Raw genomic sequence first — 24,210 nt, forward strand, 5'->3', positions numbered from 1 at the left:
GCAGCACGTCTTTCAGACCATGCCTCTCAGCCTCCATATCAGCTCTGTAACCCATATAATGCCACTCATACCAAACAAACCATCACCCACCTAGCAACTGACAACAATCTGTCTGTTTCAGGTCTTCCCTAAACAGCACACCATAAGCCTACATCTTTGCACTAATCAATTTCATTCGAACATGGCCTACCATATGCCCTCACGTCAAATGCTGTGCCCAACCCATTTGTACCACAGAGTGAGTTTTGCTTATTTGCAGTGTAAAAGCATTGGGCTCTTCCTGTTAAACGCTGTGCTTGAGGATTCATCCCGTTCATCCTACCATAGTACGCCGTGCGGGCCACGCCTGCGGATCCAGCCACTCGTAGCTTCGAGCGAACTCAGTAAAAGTCAGTATAAACATTCTCACATGAATCGTATGCTCTCCCATTGAACGCTGTGCGATCCCGCACCTGAGGATTCAGCCCGTTCATATCACAAATGCCATGCAAGCACGTATCCTGACATTGCCTCACATATGTTCCAGACGCCTTTGTTTTTTCCCACACAACCTATTTTATCTGCTAACATCCATCCCTCTACCCCTTCCTATCCATGGGCCACTACAGTGGATTCCCACATGAAGCTGCCTCCGCTGATGAACCCCGCTCCAGACCCATTCCCCTCTTCACTTTATCCCCCTCCCTTCTACCATTTTAATCTCTCCTACTCCGGATCCATTCCCTGCGCAAGGCTGCCTCCGCAAGCGAACTTAGTCCCAAATCCCTCCTCAGCTAACCATAATTAAAGCAGAAAACATTCCAGACTCTTTCTCGTTTTCCTTCAGAGATCCAGAGCCTTGGCCCTAGAAGCAAACCCGACACCAACCCCAGTTCCTCCCCATTCAGAACTGAAATTCCTAGAAATCAACCTCCCAGACTTCTTCTCCATGCCCCCGAACACTGAGTGAGCTATTCATGTTTATTTGTATCGTGGGCTCTCCCGTTCAAAGCTCAGAGGACTCTTCCGGTTGAATGCAGGGAGAGCCCCCGTTCAATCGCAGGTTGGACTCGCCTTCACAAGCAGAGAAGATCCCTCGGGGTTCGCCCACTCGCTGCACGGGCCAATCCGTCGAACTCACCAAGACTGGAGGGAGACTTAAGGTTCGGTCCGGGCGGCTAGGATTCTCGCCTCCGCCTGTGGTAACCCGGCCCTAACGCGGGGATCAAGCCTCGAGCCTTGAGCCTTTCGCCCAGGACAGTGAGCCACAAACATTTACACTATATTCTAAGATGGATTACATTAACTTGCGAACTACTGAAATCGGAATTACTGTTTTTGCACAGCAGATATTCAAATCTCTGAAGAATCCCAGACTTACATTGGCGGAATTTTGAAATGGGCCAAGACTATCCAAATTGTAACTGTGAAAATATTCAAATGTAAACAAACTCACACATGGTCAGATTGAACTCCATTCATCTATCCATCCATCCAGCCTTCCTTCCATCATTTTGACTCTCTGACTGTTGGGCCTGTAAAACCTTAAAACTTCAAGCTTTTAATACTATTTCAAACTGTCAGGGCAGGGTTTTTTTCAAGTTAACATCAAAGATTGTCTTGACAAATTTTATATCTTACTGTGGCTAGTAAGTCTAGTATCAAGCTGATCGGTCTGTGGTTAGCGAACATTCGGAGATGAGGTGCAGATGCTTCAAGTGTAGACACAGTGTAATTGTGGAAACAGAGTCGCGAAAAAGCTAAAGTGGTTGGCAGTGCAAAAAAACATTAAAATTAAAAGCAGTCACTATCTCAGTGTATGTATGTATGTATATATATATATATATATATATATATATATATATATATATATATATATATATATATATATATACACACACACTGTATATATATTAAAGACTATTGTACAAAAAAAGTTATTTCATAATTTTCAGTCTACATTATTTTCTTCAAAAGAGCAACATATCAGTTGTGGTACAAGTATTTACACAGGCAAGACTGCTTTCACAGAACAAGGTGTGGCAATGTTGGCACTAAATGCACGTATGCACACATACAAATAGTGCAAACTCAGCAGTGTGATCCAGTCGCGGTGTAGTTTGACATTTCTCGCCGTATAGTGCTAAATGGCGACAGCTCAAGTTCGGTGGTGCACTCGTGCTCGTTGTCGTCGCTTGCTGTGGCCGAAGAGTGGGCCGCAATTCCGCACACGTCCACACAACAGCAGCAGCAGCATTCCAGGAAGGCACGACCGAATGGCCTGCAGAGACAGAGCAGCAGCACTGGTGTAACGGCCGCCCGCAGGAAAAGCAGCAGTTGGCTGAGAAGGTGCAACAATGCCATAGTGCTCTGCGGAACTCCTGCCGCCATGTATGCGGAAACCATGTTGCACACATTCTCCGGAACCACGCATGCACCGTAGACGATCGCGAGCGCCACTACGGTGCAGTTCATTTGGCTTTCCAATCGGATTTGCTTTTTGTTGCCTCTAGCGCAGCCCCGCTCAGCACGGCGGATTCGGTGGGCTGTTGCGACCGAGCTGCCGATGGTGAAAAGCGTTGGCAGGCAGAAGTAGCAACCGAAGCACCACCACAGACGAGCGCCCTCATAGGTCAGGCCCAGCACATAAAGCGTGTCAGGAAGGGAAGTTGAGATGCGAATCAGGCAGCGTTCCGATGCAGGGTCGTCAACTGTGCCTTCGCCATTTTCCGACACCAGCTGGCGGATCAGGAGCTCGGGCAGCGCGAGAAGTAAGGCACCGATCCAAATGACTGCCAACTTGGCAGCAGTGGACGTGCAGTTTTCAATCATCTCATAGTACATCTGCACGTTGGTGGCAGCACGGTAACGGTCGATGCAGAGTGCGCACAGGGTGAATGTGGTCACACCTAGGGAGGCCACCTGGAGATAAAGACACAAAAACAATTTGGTTTTTAAGGTGCAGTGTGTAATGTTTTTGATGTTAAAATACTTTCTCCACAAGGGTCCAAAATTAACACTGGGCAAGGGTTAAATATAATAACAAATTGGCTTTGCAGAGCAAATAAATCAAACCAGTGCCAGTGGTCGGTAGATATCAAATGATTGATATCACACTATAAGAACAATAATCTGATGCTCGCTGATGTATTCAATGCAAGCAATTCAAATCAAAGACACACAAACCTTCTAATAAAGACCACTGTCTATTGCGACTCGCCTATCTTCTAACAACGTTAACCTTTAGATGTTTTTTTTACTCTCCAAAATTCCAAGTAGCATCACATATGTGGAATATTCCTTGCATAAAGCCACCAAAACAAAAATACGAGGAACAAACTCTCGATGTGTCTTGATGGTCCATTCACTACCAGACAGAGACTGTCTCATATTGTATGTTACGAGTAACAAAGTAACTTGCTCTATTTGTCACCAATATGAAAACTGCTAAATAATTCAATTGTCATTGGGACAGGGAGGGATTTTTTTTCTGAAACAGTTTTGTGTTTCATAGCAATAGTTTTGCATTCCCTTCGCAATATATTAACATGGTTTTACTACAGTAACCACAGGTGAACTATGGCATTTGTAGTACAATTACAGTAACCACAAAATTTACAATGGTTTTACTACAGTAACCATATTTTAACCATGATATTCATAGTGAAACCATTGTAAAAATACAGTACAGGAAAACAAACATTATGGTTATAAAATATGGTTATAATTTTGTGGTTACTATGGTTTTACTACAATTAATATAGTTCAACTATGGTTACTGTAATGAAACCATGGTTAACCCTTCTGAAAATTGCCCATGGTTTTCTCAAGAAATCATAGTTTAAGCATGGTATTTGTAATAAAACCATAGAAACCATAAAAATAACCATGGTTACTGCAATAGTACTATAGTAAAACCATGATTATTTTATTGCAAGGGAACGCAAACCTTATTGGGAGGAAAAATAAACTTTATTGTGATGGAACGCAAAACTATTTAGCATTTGTGGCATAATGTTGATAACCACAAAAAAACATTTCTAATCTTCCGTCCTTAAAAAAGCAAAAATGGAGGTTACAGTGAGGCGCTTACAACGGAAGTGAATGGGGCCAATTTTTGGAGGGTTTTAAGGCAGAAATGTGAAGCTTATAATTTTATAAAAGCACTCACATTAAAGGAATAGTTAACCCAAAACCTCATTATTTACTCACCCCCATGATATCCCAGGTGTGTATGACTTTCTATCTTCACCAGAACACATTTGAAGAAAAATAGAAAAATGTTTTAGATCAGTAGGACCTTAAAAAGGAAGCGAATGGCATAAACGTCATCGATACGACACCAGCAGTTAAATTAATGTCTTATAAAGTGACACGATTGCTTTTGGTGCGAAAAAGATCAATATTTAAGTACTTTTTAACTATAATCCAACGCTTCTGGAGAGGGTGGAGTCCAAGCGGTCTCTTGTGTGACGTATTTGCGTTGCCATGGATACCGAGGTAATCTCTCCTTCTCCACTCGGTTGAGACATCCAGGATGAGCACACAACACACCATTGTGAGTAATGAAACAGATAATAACAGATCTAAACCAATATCAACCAAGATACTGTACAGTGTTTCTCCATTTCACTTGTGAACAGCGCTGCTCTTCCGGCTGTGATGCACGTGCGTACCGCTGCCAACCGGAATGATTTAGAGTTAAAAAAGCACTTAAATACTTATCTGTTTCACACCAAAAACGTGTCGCAAGGCACGGGTTCTGGTCCCGTTGGAATCAGCTTAACTTGTATTGAACACTCTGAGGGGCTCCATACAAAACACAGTCTTTGTGGGCGGGACAACTTGTGTGTCTGACAATAGAAGTTTGGCGCTGCAGAATGGCACAGAAATCACACACTGCACTTTTAACCACAACTGCAAAACCTTTGAGAATTGCTTTGAAATAACAGCTATACGTCAGTAAGTGTCTATTGCTACTCCCGTAAGAAACAAATAGTTAAGAAGGAAGTTGTTTTGATGTTTGTCATCTAGATGAACCAAGATCTACAGATGGAAACACTCTCCGTGTAATTTATTTGCCACTTACTGGCAGGTTTGCAGAACGTGAGTGAAATGTCTCTCACGTTTAAAGCTTTAATCTGCTGTTATTGTGACTGAAGTCAACCTCCTGCATGGCAGCAATTAATTCTACACTGAGCAGAGCTCTAAAACACTCTGAACATACACTTCCTGTCGAGAAATGGGACACTTGCCATGACTATTGCCACAATAAACTGGCTGATATAAAAGAGTATTTACAGAGGCAAGACAAAAGGAACAACATCAATGAAAAGACGACGACGACGGGAGAGATTCTTGGCCACGTTTTAGCAGCTGCGTCCCAGCGGATGATCCAAACCCAAATGAAAAAGGCAACTGTTTGTCTTTATTAGCATAATTACTAAGCAATCAGGCACATCAGCATCAAGGAGGAGACAATTAGGGGAACGACGTTCGTGCTGTTGCGGGTTGCTGAAGCGGGTCTGAGCCAAACGAAAACTAGCTCACCTCCATCTCAAAACACAAATCTGTTTGATGCTTCAACATCAAAACAAAAAGCAAGCTGTTCAGAATTCATTATGGACCATTGTGTCCATTAAGATACTTTAATGGCATAACATTACTTCCAAAGGTGTGAAATGCATTAATTTTTTCTATTAGATGCCCCGTTGGGAAATACGCATAACAGTTTTCTACCTGGGTTTATAGGATGGGTACAGTCTTAACAGCACATCAGAAAGCTTCCTGATTGCATACTGGGTTTCCAATAGGGCCGGGTGACATATTCACCATAAATTTGCAATGATTTTGCAAGAAATATAAAATTAAGCCACAATGCGAATATCCCATTTTAATGGTCCTAAAGACCATGTTATGAGGCTAGTTTTGCAATTGTTTCTTTTCCCGCAAATTGCAAGTATAAGAGTGTTTTAATAGAGTCTAATTTAAACTTCAATAGCAAAAATTACATTAAAGTAGGTAAGTTTGATTCGTTTCAGTGAGTGTTCAAACTGTCCATTTAATTAATTATATATATATATATATATGTACATAAATACACACACACACACACAGAGTGATGCTTGTGGCGCAGAAATTACACACTTCCAGAGCAAATACATAAATAACAACTGTATATCAAATATCCTCAAAAGGCTAAAAAATATTGAGAATTATTTTTAGCTATATCGCCCAGCCATAGTTTGAAATCTTTATATAAAATAATTAATAAAAATAAAATAAAAATAAAAACAAATTTTGGCAAAAGGAAAGCAGTCAATTTATGAAAACACAAATATTAAAACAGTATGTTTAAGGCAGAAAACCTTTAAACATTTGGGAAGATGAAGGGAGGAGAACACGGCACAAATGAGCTTTACTGTTCTGCAAAAATATTAAAATGTACTGTACAGAGAACTAAGACAACTTGATTAACATGCAGTAATCCTGTGGTTTAAACCAAACTTCCTCTCTTGCTTTCACAGTAATTGAATCTAAGGTCTCTCTGGTCTCCACACACTTCACGCTTTACTAGCAAGCAGTCCAGACCATGACTGACCGCTCTCAGCCGTGCACGTCTGATCTGACACTCGCTGGCATTTTGGAGGCATTTTATGGCTTACAGGTTTCCTAGCAGCAGGTGACAATGCCTGCGCAGGTCTTTACGAACGCCTCATTAATTCTCTGATTAAGAGCCTCTCCTCTCCAATGGAGGTGCTGGTTATTAATCTGGTTTTAATGGCCGCTTTCAGACAGGGGTGACTTAAGGCCATTTTTGGACTTGTGCCTGCAGGCAGGGCAATAATTCTTAGATGTTGACAAATGAGATACTCTGATGCATGAGCGAGCTGGAGACAAAAGCTATTACAGTGATATTGTTATATATGGCGATCGCAGAATTAAACGGATACAAACATTCACATAAATTCAGACCACTAAGTGGGAGTCAACAAGCTGCGTTAAAAACATGATAGACAAGTCATTAATAATTTGTTCAAGCAGTATAGTAATATATGATGAGGCGATTCATTATTTAGAGCTGCTTATCACATTTTGAATAATTGACAGATATTCAGATGGGTTAAATTGAAATTATATTGGTGCGTCTGTCACTCTAAAGCAAAACAGAGCCTGCTAACAGACAGGATGTGCACAGAGAAAACGACAGGAGATATAGAGGCATTCCTACAAATGTGTGTGTGTTGTGACTGGTGTAATCTTTAAAAATTAAAGGCCAGTCAAAACACAAGTCAAACCCTGCCAGTTAAATCACTGTACGGACCTGCCGCCCTTAGATTTGCTTGACCTACCACGTTCAGAATTGTCAGAGTTCTGTTAAAACAAATGCAATGACCAGACAAGTTCAACTGGCGTTCGCTGAACTTGTCTGTGCGGGCAAAACAATATTTGAAAATATATTTATCCGCCCCTGTGTGGTATCTCTATGCTGGAGAGAATAAGAGGATGTCAGATACAGAACACAGTTAGGTTTAAAGGTAAAGTGCACCAGAAATTTCCCACCAAAAGGAACTGCTACAAAATAACTGCAAAATTAATTAATGTTTTCAGACAGGTTTCCCCTAACACCATTGGTCCATTTGCCATTGGTCATAAAGATAATCTCTCCCACAATTCACACCATTTATGTGGCTCGCTGTACACATGTAGCCTAGAGGCGCTACAACAACGACATTTATTCCCTTTCAAACAAATCACGAGTAAAACGGCAGATTATCAATTCATAAACACTTACTTTCGCCCTGTTCTTCACAAAATGCTATCTTACGACATCTAAATGCTTTTACTATAGCGCATGACTCGTAAGACGATTCATTTTAATGTTTGCATTACATAACCCACTACATTTACAAGCTTGTGCAAGCATGGTCAAATTGCACGCTAGCTCAACTGATAGAGCGTTGCCCTTGTGATGCAGACCAGGGTTCGAGTTCTGAAGAGCACGTGAGTCGGCACGTGAGCCGAAAGTGTCATAGAAGCACCACAAAATGGCGTGGTTGCTTCAGCAATTGTGCTTTTCAACTCACATTTGCTATTTATGACCCTATCGGTTAGGTTTAAGTTTACGGTTTATGGTAGGGAGGTTGGTCGGCTTTGTTGATTTAAAACCCGATAGAGCATTAACCTTAAAAACCCCTTCTAACTAGTTTTTAGCACCACACAGTGGACATTTCACCTTAGAACTGCAGCGATATGTGTAAGGAACCAAATTTTTTGCCACAGTCACCTAAATTTCATGAGATCAGGTTTTAGTATACAGACTTAGCTTTAAAATCAAAATGAAATGCTGTTTGCAAGCCATTTAACTTTCGAAGCCAACTTCTCTTTCCAGTACACATGAACTATCATGCACCATGTTTTCTACAGTCTCAAGTCAGGGCCGAGCATACATGCATGCATGTGTTATATCAGGCGGTGAGTAATGGAGCTGGAGGCGTTTTCTCCCAGCGGAATACTCCCTCGCACATTTGCCCTTAAGACCGACTTTACTCACCACTTAGCCTGAATTCAGTCACTGCCGATCAGCATTCAAAGCAGCAACCGGGACACACACACACACGCATACTGCCTTGTTTTCATTCAACTCCACCATTGTCAAGCCGAGCCTCTTGGCTCTCTCTGCCTGTCCCATACAATCACAGCACGCACACTGTGTGCCACCAGGAGGCCACATTCACACTGCTCTGCCTCTAAAACCCGCCTCACCCCACCCTTCACGTTCACAAAGGCAACCTGAGCCCTGCTCGCTTGCACATAATCTACCTCTCTCAGGAAAACAGATAGGTGAACCTCATAAGAACACGTCCAGGTCAAGTTTCACCATAAAATCACAAGAAAAAGAAAGAAATGAGACTTTGCTCAGAGGAAATTAGACCATTAAGATGTTTTGCACTGTAACGTTATTTTCATGACAATTTAGCCCATTTATCCTCCACATTCTCATTACTGTAATGAGAAAAGATAACTGTGTACTTTTCAGATTGTAAATGATTATTCAGTAGTATTTATTGTACTGTCTTTAATTTACTGTATGCTTATTTAAAGATTAAATGTATAATTTCTGTGCCACCAAACATAACTTCATTACAAGTACTTGTTTAACAAAACCAGAGTACATTACTTTTGTGGTTGTTGTTACTACGTCATACTGTATATTCGGGACATTAATTATGTACGAGAATATATTCATACTACTCACCTGCATACATAAAGGATGTGCATTATTAATGGTCGAGAAGCACATTCTTTATTAAATGCAGTACATACCAGGGACTCCAAACAGTTCATGGAACGAAAACGAAAACCGAATTTTTTTTTTTTGCACAACGTAACCGAAAATGGGAACAAAGTGAATTTCAATTGTTCCGGAGTGAAAACGTTATTTTTAAATTATGGCAACCGGTTATAACTGGTCAATTTCGTTCCATTATTTTTTTTTTAAACTAAAGGCCAAAGGGTTTATCACAGTTACACCACTTCATGTTGCCCGAAAAAATTAAACATGTGCTTTGATCCTGAAGGAAACTGCTGCTTCACACATTTCTTTGTCGCATTGCCCATTGGGGATGTCGCATTCTCTGAATGAAGATCTTTTTGAACAACTATGAACACGTACTACTTATACTGTACATGCACAGCTACACTGAATTTTATTTTGTTATAACTAGTTACCATTTGGAAAGGAGGCTGCGGAACTTCTGAACCAGAACAAAAAAAATTATTTTCTTGCTCAGAACGAACCGAAATGAAAATCATCTAGTTTTCAGTCCCTGGTACATACTCTGTATGTACAGTACGCCATTTCTGACAAAGCTAATGACTGTTTTCAAACAGGTTTCCCATCTTGCATTGCTTGGATAAATAGATAGCCCCATCCAAAACTAATGCCATTGGTTGAGCCAATGTTGCCATGTTGGACTGGCCAGGATGCTCAAACATACGGCAATAATTTGTTAATGACACAAATCCAGAGTGTTTATACTTTTCTGAAGAATCAACCGACAACTTATGGCTTATTTCTAGTTTTTTCAGCATAAAAATAGGCAATAGGAGGAAGTATTTTAAAATTGACAAAATTATACACATCCTGTTTAAATTACAGCATTACAGTTATGAGAATCTAGTAAGAACTACTACAGAGAATAATGAGAATTACAAAAGGAACTCAAAAGTAAAATGTCAGTTCATTATGGTAATGAGAAATTACCATCATCATTAAAATAATCTTCAGTCTTCCTTAAACATAACGTCATATACTGTATTTCTCTTTTAATTGTGGGGTGAAATATGACCCTAAACATGTTTTTGTAAGATTCACTCTGACAGGTTTTTTTTTTTTTCAGCCAAACACAAAAGACACTTCTCTGTGTCCATAATTATTAAATAAAAAAGAAGAGCGGTGTCTACCGCACAGTGATCTCAGCTGAAACTGGGTGTGGTGTGGAGATTATAATGGCAGCGCAGATTTCATCGGAAATAACTAATAACATGGTTGTGCTGTACACTGTGTGACTGAAGTGGGACAGAGGTCAGGACACACTATCAGTGCAGGTGTCCTTGGGGCAGGGTGGATGCTCTTCTGCATAAAAGGAACACTGTGGCATTTTCCAAAATAAGGCATATTAAATCACAACACCAGTTTCATGTGTAATTCAAACTCATGTTTAAAAAGAAAAAAAAGCAAATTTATGTATTGGTCTCCATGGAACTAAAATGGCCGTTTTCCAATCAGTGAGTGTTTTCAAACCGGGATGGGCATTTTTCAACCGCATTACTCGATTTGCCTACTACACAGAGATTCCCTACTTTCATCGGACAGTTCAAAAACACTCATCCTGGTTTGGAAACAGCCACTAATTGGGAAATGCCCATTTTTGTTCTGTTTCTGTAAGAAAAATGATCATTTAACAAGGCATTGATATGTGGTTGCTAAGGTGTTCTAGGTGGTTGTTAGGTGGTTTCCAGGGCATTGCTATGTGGTTACTAAGGTGTTCTGAGGAGTTTTAACATTGCAGTGTGGTTGCTAAGGTGTTCTGGATGATTGCAACATCATTGCTATGTGGTTACTAGGGTATTCTAGTAGTTTCCAGGGCATTGCTATGTGGATGCTAAGGTGTTCTGGGTGGTTGTTAGGTGGTTTCTAGAGCATTGCTATGTGGTTACTAAGGTGCTCTGAGTAGTTGTAACATCGCTATGTGGTAGCTAAGGTGTTCTGGATGATTGCCACATCGTTGCTATGTGGTTACTAGTGTGTTCTAGTGGTTTCCAGGGCATTGCTGTGTGGAAGCTAAGGTGTTCTGGGTGGTTGCTAAGTGGTTTTCTGGGCGTTGCTATACACTTACTAAGGTGCACGGGTGGTTGCTAAGTTGTTTCCAAGGCATTGTATGCAGAGCTAAGGTGTTCTAGGTGGTTTCCAGGGCATTGCTATGTGGTTACTAAGGTGTTCTGAGTGGTTTTTAACATTGCTATGTGGTTGCTAAGGTGTTCTGGATGATTGCAACGCCATTGCTATGTGGTTACTAGGGTGTTTTGGGTGGTAGCTAAGTTGTTTCCAGTTGATAAGGTGTTCTTGGTGGTAGCTATGTGGTTTCCAAGGCATTGCTATGCAGTTGCTAAAGTGTTCTACAGTAGGTGGTTGCTATGTGGTTACAAAATTGTTCTGAGTGGTTTTTAACACTGATATGATATCACTAGGGTGTTCTAGGTGGTTGCTAAGTTGTTTTCTTGGGTGTTGCTATGCGGTTGCTATGGTGTTCTAGGTGGTTACTATGTGGTTTTTTTAGGGCACTGCCATGTGATTATGTGGTTAAGATGTTTTAAATGGTTTTTACTATTGCTTTGCAGTTGCTAGGATGTTCTTGGTGATACCCATGTCATTGCTATGTGGTTGTTATGATATTTGGGGTGGCCACAATGTGGTCGTTTAATGGCCCAAGTCAAAAGAGCTCCCCTCCAAGTCTCTATGATATTCTGGTCCCTTGATATAGCTTGAGTCCCTTCTTCAATGTAAGTCTATGGGACTTTTCACCGGGTTTGTCTTGCGAATCATAAGTCAGTCATAGCTTAGAAAAGTAATACCATGTTTCCCCAGAAAGCAGCAAAATTTTAGGTACATGATGTCTTTAGTTCTTTGTGTTTAGTAACTTGGTGTTAGAGGTTATTTAAAATCCCGAACCTTGAGAATAAGCAATAGTAATAGTGATGCTTGCCTTAGCAAACACCACTACGAAAAATTAGTCATTAGGCATAATATGCACACAAACAATCAAAACTGGTATGAATTAACATGGGATCCATTACCTCAATATACGGTATGACTTTACAGGTGAAGTGGCCCAACAGCCAGGTCTTAGTCAGTTCATGAAAAACCACGAGAGGCAGGCAAGACAGTATCAGCGCCAAGTCCCAAATGGCGAGGTTGGCCAGAAGAGCATTTGAGATGCTCCTCATGTAGTAATTATGGCACACAACGCACATTATTGCAATGTTTCCTGTTATCCCAACAACGAAAATGAGGACTGCAACTATAGTGATTGCATACGCCCCATACGTCTCACTAGTAACGGGGTAAAAAGGGTTGGGGAAAAATTCACTCTCCTCATCCTCTGCATATGGAGGTGTCATTGGCGTTGCATCCCAAGGGTCATCTACCTGTTTGGTTTGAAATTCAGTATGTCTGGTGAGATCAAAGGGAAAATCTGTGGAGGTGAGAGCCACAGGTTTGGGCAATGGTTCCCAAAGGGTTAAAGACGATGTCAGGGCGCTATAATAAGTTTCGGGTGGTGCCAAATGGCCACCGCCTTTATTTGGGCCCCTTTTCACGCTCTTAAACGTTTTCTTGTGGTGTTCCTTTGTGCCTCTTTTGCGTCGGTGGTTTCTCTCGTGGTCCCCTCTCTTGCTCATTGAACACGGCTTGGAGTTATTGTATCCACTTGCTGTTCCCATGGTAGCTGGCATCTCACCATTTAACTTTTTCCTTTTATGTCGCCGCAAGCGCTTGTGGAGATTCATGCCATTCTCCCTGACCCCATGTGTTCTGTTTGACAAGAGATGTCTGTATCTTTGTTTACCTTTGCTTTCCAAAATCCACAGATGTGAGGACAAGTTACTGTTGTCCTCTGAAGTGTGCTTGACGTCAAAGGCAGGTGTACCTGTGGCTTGATGTCTCACAGGACTGGGTTTTGGATCATGAGAACTCCTTAGAGTAATGTTGCTAGTTGCTTTGGTGTGTGCATAATGATTTTCTCCATGCAGCATAACATGTGGACACCCAGCGATGAGAAATACCGTTCTTAAAAGCAGCACCTGCATCTTCAATGAGACAATGTGCTGAAAATCACTGAAAAATCACTCCAATATGCATCGTATTTTCCTTGATTCACATTGTCAGAGGAAAAGTTCATGCTCGAATGATCATTTACTTTGCGTAAAATCCATTCTTTTCCTCTGTTATATCCACTCCAGTGCACATTCCCTGTGGTCCATGCAAATGAAAACCTCACTAGGGCTTTGCTTTCCTCTTCTCAGCAAAGTGCCAGAAAGGCGTTTTCCTCACCAAGCGCTATTATTTCACCAACACATGCGTCTCTATTTATGAAGCGCATAGCATCCAAGCCAGCAGCACGAGTCGGTCGCATCCCGTTTTCAATGGGGCGCGGCAACCTGGAAGCGTCCTGGATATCGCAGCTCCTCCGGCGCCTCTGCCGTGATCCTCTCTCTGTGTGTGGGGACGCGCTCTAAGGCGCGGCGCGGCGCGGCGGGTGTGCGGGCGGTGAGCTGCTGCTGCGCCCTCCGCTCCGACAGCTTCTACACAGAGTGAGTGAGTGAGTGAAGAACGGCTGAAGAAAATGGACGGACTCTCCCCTAGCGGATAACCTTGTTCTGTCAAGCCGAATCCATCAACATCAGGACCCCTGGACCACCGCAGCTGGAGGCGACCACGCCCCGCCCGTGCGTGCGTAATACATGTATTAGCATGCGTAATTACGCATGTCAACAGAAACATAATCCGATCAATTTTGAGTGCAGCACGAGGTTATACGAGTTATATTATAACATGTAGTAACTGAATGTTGTATGCATAGTAACTATCATTTATATCGCATTTATAGTGCAAAGGCTACAATAATAAATAAGGTAAGAGGGGGTAATATTCATTTACATTTTTAACTGTAACATATATAGATAAACTTTTAGCATGTACAGGATGATGATGCATCATCCAACATATTATCAAGGGAAATAAATAGAAACATTAGCTAATTTTGTTGTCATAGCACAAAATAAAAAATTATGAAAAGGGGCAAGATGACCCCCCCACCTGGGGCAAGAAGCCCCCCATTTATTTTGCATTTATTTTTATTGATTTGTAAATCCATTTCATACACACAAGAAACTGAACAGAGTAATCTATAACAAAATTCATTTGATAAAATCTAAAAAATAAAATAAAAATACAAATAAAAACATTCAAGTTTTATTAATTTAATTTAGTTAAATATTACTCAATTCAATTAGATAAAAATTTGTTATAAAATTGAATCTTAAAAATAGGCAAATTATTATTATTTTATTATTTTAATTGTTTGAGTGTACAGATACATTTAAATGGATATTATGTATAACTAATAAGGTTACAAAAAAGTTCTGCTATATGAATAATAAATAAACTGCAAACCAACACTGAATCTACCATTTGAATATCAGTGAAACTTTACAATAATTGCAGCATTTATTAATCTTGGTTAGTGTGCAAAATAATATTGTTTATTGTTTGTTCATAATGCATTAATTTGAACAAATAAAACTTTTAATGTAAGAAAAAATATTAGTGTACGTAAAGATTAACATTAACTGACATTATTAAATGCTGTAAAAGTATTGTTCATTGTTTGTTCATGTTAATATTTGTGGTAACTAATGTTAATAAACATAAACTTACTGTAACTTGTTACCTTAATATCTAATGTAAGTTACTTTCACTTCCGAAAGCTCTATGTTTTGGTATATTGGACAGATTTCCTCTGCCTCAGTGTCATGACAGAGCAAAGTACTGTGAGCGGAAAAGGCAAGATCTGACTTCTTTCAGGTTTGTTTCCTGCTGGACAGAGTCTGGTCTCAGAGACTAACAAAAACACAGCCGAGCGCCTTTCATTGCAAAACATGAAAACAGTTTGGTGTGGAAAGACCCCTTATTTAGCTAAAACCTGCATTAGTTTCTTTGTTCTGCTGAGTCCATAGTTTCACCTTTAAGCCCTGCGGGTCAGTGAGAGCTTGGCAGACAATAAAGTGTAAAACAGGAAGGCCAGGTGCAGAACATAAGCAACTGGAGTTGGCAGAACCGTTGGCATTTGTGTTACTCTGTTGCCAAGTCTAAGCATGGGGTTTCAAACACTAAATTACAGAGAGAACAGCAGCAAGGTCAAACATGTCATGAATTGGAGGCCGACTTGGAAACGTTTCTGTAAAAATATGCAACTAATGCACAAAATCATCTCTTACTGTTGGTAAGACTAAAATAAAAATTCATTCTTTCATATTAGCTATTTACAAGATATCCCTCTTTATGCTCAAGAACATGTAATTAATGATTAAAACTTTATGCGCCTTAATTTCTTTGTCTTTTAAAAACCTTTTTTTAAATCACATGCTGCCATTAATGTTTACACTTGAACTGCAGAAACACTATTCTTAATCAGTATGTGTCTTGTTTGCCAGAAAAATGTCAAAAGACTTATTCACAAAATCAGTTTTCCCAAAATAATTGTTAAATATAAGTGGATTTTCATCTTAAATGTCTTAAATTGTTTTAAACATAAACCCCACTAAATTTCACTTATAACAAGCAGCAAAAAAATCTTCCAAAGGAATAAGAGAAAATGCACATAACTTTAAAATGATGCATTTTCTTAATATTCATGCACCTTATATGCTATGCAATTCTGCCTCTTAGAAAAATCATGTGCAATGCATGTTTGGCTATTAAGGGAAAATAAGGCAAGATACTGATTCAGTATTATTATTGTTTGTGTTGTGTATGTGTAGCTCTATTACAGCGTTATAAACGCATCTGTTATTATATCTATGCAACTAGGTGGGTAATGTTTTTTAAACGTGAGCAGATTTTGCAGAAGTCTAAGGCGACACCTGGTGGTTCAAAGTGGTACTGCACAAAGCATGAAAAAAGCATGCACACTGTCTTTAGTGTGAGAACAGACAGACACATACTCACCATAAAAGGACACTTACAGAGACAGGACATGCACACTGCATGTCTAATAAAGTGTGTGATCATACTAAATACAGCATAAAGGCAACAGAAGTGTGTGTCTCTAGGAAAGTGAAGCTCGACTCACCCAGCAACAGTGCATTACCATCATCAGTCACTCTGCTGTCCACATGAGTGTGAGAAGATGAACGAGTCTCTATATCTCCATACAGATAGCAGGAATATCTCATTGCCAGTCATTCACACACAAACGTCCACTGAAAATCACACACACCCACAAAGATACCGAGAGTCATTAATTCAGCAATCAATCAATTAATCATAACACAAACCTGCAGTTCTTTGTAGAGTGTTTAAGCCAGTGGTTGTCAACAATTCTTCCAGCTTTAAAATGTCCTTAACCCTCTATTGCACACATTATAAAATCATTGTTTTAAAAAATGTTTTGATTCAATTTCCTTGCAATAAAATGGGCATTTTAAGATTTATGCATTTCAATTTCATATAATTCCATCAAATTGAATTGAGCCATCTTTAACAAAATTAAAAAACCTGAATATTTGAAGTTTTATTAATTGAAAGTTTTGTTATGAAGTTAAAATACGTCAATCTTAAAGGGATAGTTCACCCAAAAATGAAAATTTTCTCATCATTTACTCAGCTTCATGCCATCCCAGTTGTATATGACTTTCTTTCTAATGCAGAACACAAGCGAAGATTTTTTAGAAGAATATTTCAGCTCTGTAGGTCCATACAATGCAAGCGAATGGTGATCAGGAAGTTAAAGTGGAGATTTAGGGTCAAAAAGGACTTAAATATTGATCTGTTTCTCACCCACACTTATATCGCTTCTAAAGACATGGATTTAACCACTGGCGTCATATAGATTACTTTTATGTTTCCTTTATGTGATTTTTGGAGCTACAAAGTTCTGGTCACCATTCACTTGCATTGTATGGACCTACAGAGCTGAAATATTCTTCTATATATATATATATTCAATATATATATCTTTGTTTGTGTTCTGCTGAAGAAACAAAGTCACACACATCTGGGATGGCATGAAGGTGAGTAAATAAAAAAAAAAAAAAAAAAAAAAAAAAAAAAATAATTTGGGGTGAACCACCCCTTTAAAAATAGTCTACTTTTTAATTATTTATTTTTTAGTGTACTTAAACCAAAAGCAAAATTAGAAAAATAATAATTTAATATAACAAGTTGTTTAGAGGCAACATTGTGCTACAAACACTGGACCTTAACACTTACTTAGTTTAATAATTTTAAACCATGACCTGCTCTGCACACAAATAACTAATACTGGCATTATATTCATGATGTTAGCCAGAGGGAAACTGGCCTCCACAGTGAGCCTGGTTTCTCCCAAGGTTATTTTTCTCCATTTACCAACATCTTACGGAGTTTGATGTTCCTTTCCACAGTCGCCTTCAGCTTGCTCACAGGTGTTCTAAATACAATTATTATTTATTCAATTTCTATACACATTTTACAATCATAGATATTACAGTTTTTGTTTTTGTTAATGCATGATTTTCTGTAAAGCTGCTTTGAAACGGTGTGTTGTGAAAGGCGCTATACAAATAAAAATTACGACTTGACAATGGAAAGAATCGAATCAAAGACAGATTTGTATTAATTTAAATATCTGAAGTGAAAATGAGCAGCTTTACATTTTATGGATGTCAGAATACTAAAAAATGTTAAAAACAGCAATGGAAATGCTATTAAACAATTTATATTAGGAAATATATGACACAATCATAATTGTCTTTTCGGTAACTTTTTACAGTACATACATTTAACATCAATATTAAAAGTAAATAATAAAAAATTAGATATATTAATAATGTATAATAGAGAATATATATATATATACAATTAAAGACAACATATGACAACTGCAATATTCTCTATGTAATTTGCATGAGTGACGTCACTGCACAGGGGAGCTATTATCCATTCCACTCTTGTTTTTAAGCAACAGAAACATTTAAACAATTCCTCATAAAATACAAATAAAAGATATGACTCTTTGAGTGTTTTAATTTTTAAACAAATTTGAATTATAATTTTTAATGAGTGAAAAATCTATGAAAATTGCTTTTCTAAGGGCAGTTCCCTGAAGCAAAAATGTGCAGCAACCACACAGTGCACTATGATATTAAAATGACCAACAGGACATATTTTGACCTAGAAAAAGCATTTGTTTTTTAATTCAAAGAAATCCCTTCATTGCCATATTTTCTGCGTGCTTGCAAAATAAAGAAAATGTGTTTGTTACCCAAAAGCAACACAGTGCAACAAAGGGCTGAAAATACATATGAGTACAACCATGAACTGCGCAGGCCCAACAATATTAAAATGATTAAAATGTAACATAGTTGGAAAACAGTCAATTTCATAAATGCATAAACAACAGCAGAAGTGTGATTTACCTGTAGACCCATATTTAAGGTGGTCTGGATCTTATTTTCTTTTACCTTGCATGTTTTCATCTGTCTAATTTGACTAGCCTCTTCCAAGTGACAAATTAATCTGCACCCAAATACAGTAGAGATGGATCCACAACCTTTGTAAACAAAGAGTTCATAAGCCAGTGCATGTTGCTTTCCTAAAAAAGCACAATTGTAAGGTTAGTTGCATTTTAGTATTTGCATTTAGCATTGATTTTTCTAATCAGAACAGACCTGTGACCCATAATGTTGTGAGGCAGACATGAACTTATACTGCCAACGTATGCATAAACCACTTATACTGTGGGATGCTTCTTAATCAGTAAGACTTCAAAAGTGAGTTCCATTTTTGCACAGAATAGAAAAACTACAAACAGGCAGAAAAAACAGCCTGAACCTTATGCCACATGACCAGTCATATTGGGTCAGAAGCAGACGTCTGAGTAAAAGCCATTCAATCCTACACACAATTGCACAGAAACATAGTATCACTTCTCAAAGTGGAGTGATGATAGCAGTTAGTGGTGAGTGAAGCTGCGAGCGAATAAAAGAGGACTGTGGGTAATGGCCTCTCGGATTGCTTCGGATGAGTCAGACACACAGAGCACCACATATCATGACAACTTTGTCTCTAAAGCTTGTTCAGGATTCTGTGTAACCCAATGAGATTTCGATTTTTATGTCCAATCAGTTCATTTTTGTGTTGTTCAGTTGCTGATCAGCCACATAAAAAGCAAAGCAACCAATAAATAAATTGGAATTAAAGTCAAAGTTGACATCATTCTTGCCTGTGCAATATCACCAAATTATCAATACAAATAAAAACCATAACAGAATTATATTTGCTTGTACAAGCTTGTACATGCAGTTGGTTATGTAATCCAAATGTAAAAATGTATCGTCTTACGAGTCATGCACTATAGTAAAAGTGTTTAGATGTCATAAGGTAGCACTGTGTGATGAACAGAGCGAAAATCAAGTGTTTATGAACTGATAATCTGCCGTTTAACTGTCATCCATGCGATTATCTAATCAGCCAATCAAGTGGCAGTGCAGTGCATAAAATCATGCACATACGGGTCAGGAGCTTCAGTTAATGTTCACATCAACCATCAGAATGGGGAAAATGTTTTTTGGGTTTGAGTATTTCTGTAACTGCTGATCTGTGGACAGAAATGTCTTGTTGATGAGAGAGGTCAACAGAGAATGGCCAGACTGGTTCGAACTGACAAAGTCTACGGTAACTCGGATAACCACTCTGTACAATTGTGTTGAGCAGAATATCATCTCAGAATGCTATTGGGTTGGCGCTGTTTTGGCGGCACGAGGGGGACCTACACAATATTAGGCAGGTGGTTTTAATGTTGTGGCTGATCGGTTTATGTAGCACAAACAGTACGAGACAAGTTCAAATGCAAATTTTAATACTTAGGATTGGGATTTGAACAAACCCCTAACCCTCGGTATGAGTAATAGTGATGCTGGCTGGTGGCTAGTGGCTATAGAGACAAATGCAATATATGTGAGATTTGCTCCTCTTTAATGGAGCAATACAGCAGTGGGCAGACTCAATCAACTTGTGAGAAGGTATGTCAGGATCAATCTGTCAGAGAATAAGCCTTTTTAAAAGCTGGAGAAGAAGCCTTCATTTTCTGACATGCACATACTTCCACATTAAAAAAAGCTGTCTGCTCTTCTCTGCTTCCTCAAGGGCAATTCCTTTTGAATTTGACATACACACGCATATTGACAACTGACAAAAGAAAGGGAAACACGCTTCTCCTTGTTAACAAACACTCACTAACACAACCCCATTCCAAAAGCCATTTGGAGCGCAGCCTGGAACTCAGTACCGGATCTCAGGAAAAGAGCTATTGTTAGTCAATCCAACAGTTGACTGCTAAACCAAAGCCGAAACCTCATCCAAGCAACCATAAGAGTCAACAGTATCTTAAATCAATGATACTTTAATAATAAAAAGGCATGAAAAGAGAAAACGAAAAACAAAACCTCAAACTACATTTTCTATCTGAGAACGGTTGTACAGAAAACATAGCTCTGGGGAAAAAAAATCAATAAATGTACACCAGGTGATCAGAACTTCTGTCCATCAAAAAGTAACGAGAACAGGTAGAGAGCCAGGCAGAAAACACGTTTTAAATGACCAGGTTGATTCGGGAAGAAGTAATCACTGAATTTGCTAGGTCAATGGCATCAAATCTCTTAGCAAATAAACTATATATCCAAGAGTTATTTCTGTGAAAGAAGCCGTTCTTATTACTTTTGTTCAGAGACTATAACCAGAATGGAAGAAACAAATAAAGAATGGGTAATAATGTTCTTTTTTTTAAATGACAGTACTCTGTGCTAATGGTGGGTGATATAGCAAATCTCACAAGAGAAACAAGGCAACAGTTTTGGAAAATAAGGGACTTGCCTCAACCAAGATAAGCAAAAATAAGCTATTACATTTTTTCCCATGTGGGGGAATTTTCAGGATAGAAATCATAACCAGCATAGAATACAGTAGCCTATACAAAGTAAAATCTTTTCAGTAAATGTTTTCTTTATATTAAATATATGCCCCAAATATTACAAATATTAATTTAGCCACCTAAAATCAATTATTAGCATACATTTCTCCCTCCTGCATGTCAAGCAATCTCTTTCTGTCGAAATTGGCACTTCTTAGAATAAGCTGCAAAGTGGACCAGACTTTCTGCTGATACAATTCTAGCAAAATGAGACTAACATTTTCATATAAAACACTGGTCCAGGATCTGGTTCGAACACTCTCCCACTAAAGCACATTTTAGATGCATCTCTGGAGGTGGCCACATGGTGGTACTGGTTGGTCAAGTTTAGAGTTCGATTCCTGGAGAAATATCTCACTGTCTTCCCAGACTGCAATTTAATCCTCTAATCGTATCATCTTGGCTGACTTTAGGACTCTTATAAAAGGAAAAAAAAGACCATTACACTTAGATTGTCTCTATTACAGGGCCAAAATTGAGGGCTGAAGCCAAGTGTGAGAGAGAGAATCTGAGAGTGTTGGCTGCTATTCAGGAAGGCTGCCATCACCAGGTTTGCAGGCTAATGTCACACAGCGTGCTAAAGGATGATACACATGCTGATACTGAGACGAGACATAGACAGAGCTGAGAAGACTGCTGGAGCCAATTTAGAGGAACACTGTCTGCCTCAAACTGTCTGTTTGAGGCAGACAGTGTTCCTCTAAGTCTGTTTGAGGCAGACAGTGTTCCTCAAAAGTGGCTCCAGCGGTCTTCTCAGCTCTGTCTATGTCTCGTCTCAGTATCAGCATGTGTATCATCCTTTAGCACGCTGTGTGTCATCAGCCTGCAAACCTGGTGATGGCAGCCTTCCTGTACAGCTGACAACACTCTCAGGTCTTATTATCATTTTTTTGCCAGTGTAAATCAGTTCTACCTTTGATATCGTCTTTGTACTGTACACGGCCAGCTACCTTCTAAGGCAGTGTGCTTACTGAAATGGATCCTTATTAGTGACTAATGCTCTACATAGGTATCAACTTTAAGACTTCTACTGAGGGAGGAAGAGTTTGGTGAACGGTGCAGCACAATTGAGAAACATTCTCTCCCCCAGAATAATTAATATCCATACACATTTCAGAAGCTGCAAACAACAAACAATTCATCATCACTGAAAGAAATGGCAAAATAATGCATCATGTTTGAGAAAAAAAGAAAAAAAAAAAGAAAAAAATAATTCAAAGAAAACAAAAACAAGTGTAAAAGAAAAGGACGGCATATTACAATAGCCCATATGTATTCCAGACACAAGATGGTTTTATGAATCATATTTCTCTCTGCGGGAAACCATCCTTTCATATTTCATAAAAGTGGGGCTACTGACAAAAACATGCATCTTTACCACTGTAGTTTGGTTCGGAAAGCCAAAAAGAAAGTCAGAAAGAGAGAGAAAGAAAGAAAGAAAGAAAGAAAGAAAGAAAGTCTCTAAGCCCAGGGATTAGGAAGTTGATCCAGGGTAAGAGAAAAGCACAGCATAAACATTTAAGCACATTTAAAGGTTTTATTGCAACCCTAAAGTCCTTTAATAAAGCTCTGCTGTATTTAAAAATGAGTCTGGCTGGAGTTTGATGTGCTCACGTTTCACAGATAATGACATCTTGAGATAAGACTCAGATTCAGATGACACATTATGAACTGCAATGTGAGACTCAGCGGTTCATAATTGCAATAGTTACTCTACAAGGGTGCGGGGTTATCCCCCCAAGGGGGCTCGGCCAACTCCAAAAGGCGGCGACACCTTCACACACAGTTAAGGGTTAGGGAACGGGTTAGGCTAGGTGCTCTCTATACTTTTACTGGCAGTTTGGAGCTCCTGCCCTTTTTTGGAGCTCTATCTGCAGCTATATCCTTCTCCCATTTCCGGGTTCTGCTGACAGTGGGCTGACAGTGTTTAAATTGAGCTAAAAAGTGCTGTTTGTGGATTTGCAACACCTCGTTTCTGAAAAATATGGGATCAGTGGATTAGGACAAACTCAGGATTTGACATAACTTATTTCACAGATCAGGGTAATTGTTATCACGGCCGCTCTCATAAGACCCATTTGACCCTGCAGCTGGTGTTGGCAGATTTTAACTTCTTACAAAGGAATCACATAGACTCTGATCACAAATGGCTGTTTTTATGCCACCTTATGCCACCATGGAAGATCTAACTGGATGATGCCCAGGATCATCCACTGGATGGTTGTTTGTGAAGGGATATTCAAATTAAAAAATTATACTTCTGTCTTTGCAAGTAACTTGTTCGATCTAAATTGGCTCTTATTAAGTTTGAAATATTAATAAGTCAAATATTTTATTTACTGAATGTGGACCAATAATTTAAGCAGCAAAGGTGCAAATTGCACATCTGATGGTCGTTTTCATTTTTTTAATGCCAATCTCTTAGGCTTTAGAAGTGTGTTAAGTGTGTAAGGATGTGTATTCATTAGCACGTTACATGCTCGACAAAATCAAACAAGCCTATTGAACCAAGTTAAAACTAGTTTGTCGATAGTTCTGAAAGAACCAACATATATTTCCTCACTATAAACCATAGACATCCCTTTAAAATAACTTTGAAAGAACCCAGAAGCGTGCTTGCCTGCGATGTGACGAAAGAAAAAAAATCTCAAGTGAGATCTCTTTAAAATCTTAATCATTTCTCCTAGTCAGCAACGAGAGTAAATGGAGAGCAAATGAAGACTTCTGATTAAGCCTTCTTCTGCACAGATCTTTCTCCTAAGAAAAAGACCCTCGCGTGTCTTCTCTAGAGTTTCAGAGTTTCATTTGCCAAGATAGCAAATTCTGCAATCAAAAGTCAGAGATCTCCATATGAACTTCAACATTCTCATCACATTCAGTGGTTGCAGTAGTGTTGCTATGATGTGTTTGCTAAGATGTTTTGAGTGGTTTTTAGTGC

General features: G+C 39.1%; 1 protein-coding gene across 1 annotated transcript; it reads right to left on the reverse strand.

The window, feature by feature from the left end:
- Positions 1-1,883: 1,883 nt before the first annotated feature.
- Positions 1,884-14,414, reverse strand: LOC127436520 (prosaposin receptor GPR37-like). The gene is made up of 2 exons (XM_051690774.1): positions 12,340-14,414; positions 1,884-2,901 (listed from the first exon to the last, which is right to left on the reverse strand). Exons 1-2 carry the CDS (start codon positions 13,348-13,350, stop codon positions 2,071-2,073), a joined length of 1,842 nt encoding a protein of 613 aa, XP_051546734.1. The 5' UTR covers positions 13,351-14,414; the 3' UTR covers positions 1,884-2,070.
- Positions 14,415-24,210: the final 9,796 nt, after the last annotated feature.

This window comes from Myxocyprinus asiaticus, chromosome 47, assembly GCF_019703515.2.
Source record: "Myxocyprinus asiaticus isolate MX2 ecotype Aquarium Trade chromosome 47, UBuf_Myxa_2, whole genome shotgun sequence".
NCBI lineage: Eukaryota > Metazoa > Chordata > Actinopteri > Cypriniformes > Catostomidae > Myxocyprinus > Myxocyprinus asiaticus.

What these genes read in the sequence shown, in the direction of transcription:
- LOC127436520 (XM_051690774.1), bottom strand. Translation starts at nt 13,350, where the DNA reads ATGCAGGTGCTGCTTTTAAGAACGGTATTTCTCATCGCTGGGTGTCCA. An exon ending in AAGTCATACCGTATATTGAG is followed by an intron (nt 2,902 to 12,339) that starts GTAATGGATCCC and finishes CTTTATCTCCAG; the next exon opens with GTGGCCTCCCTAGGTGTGAC.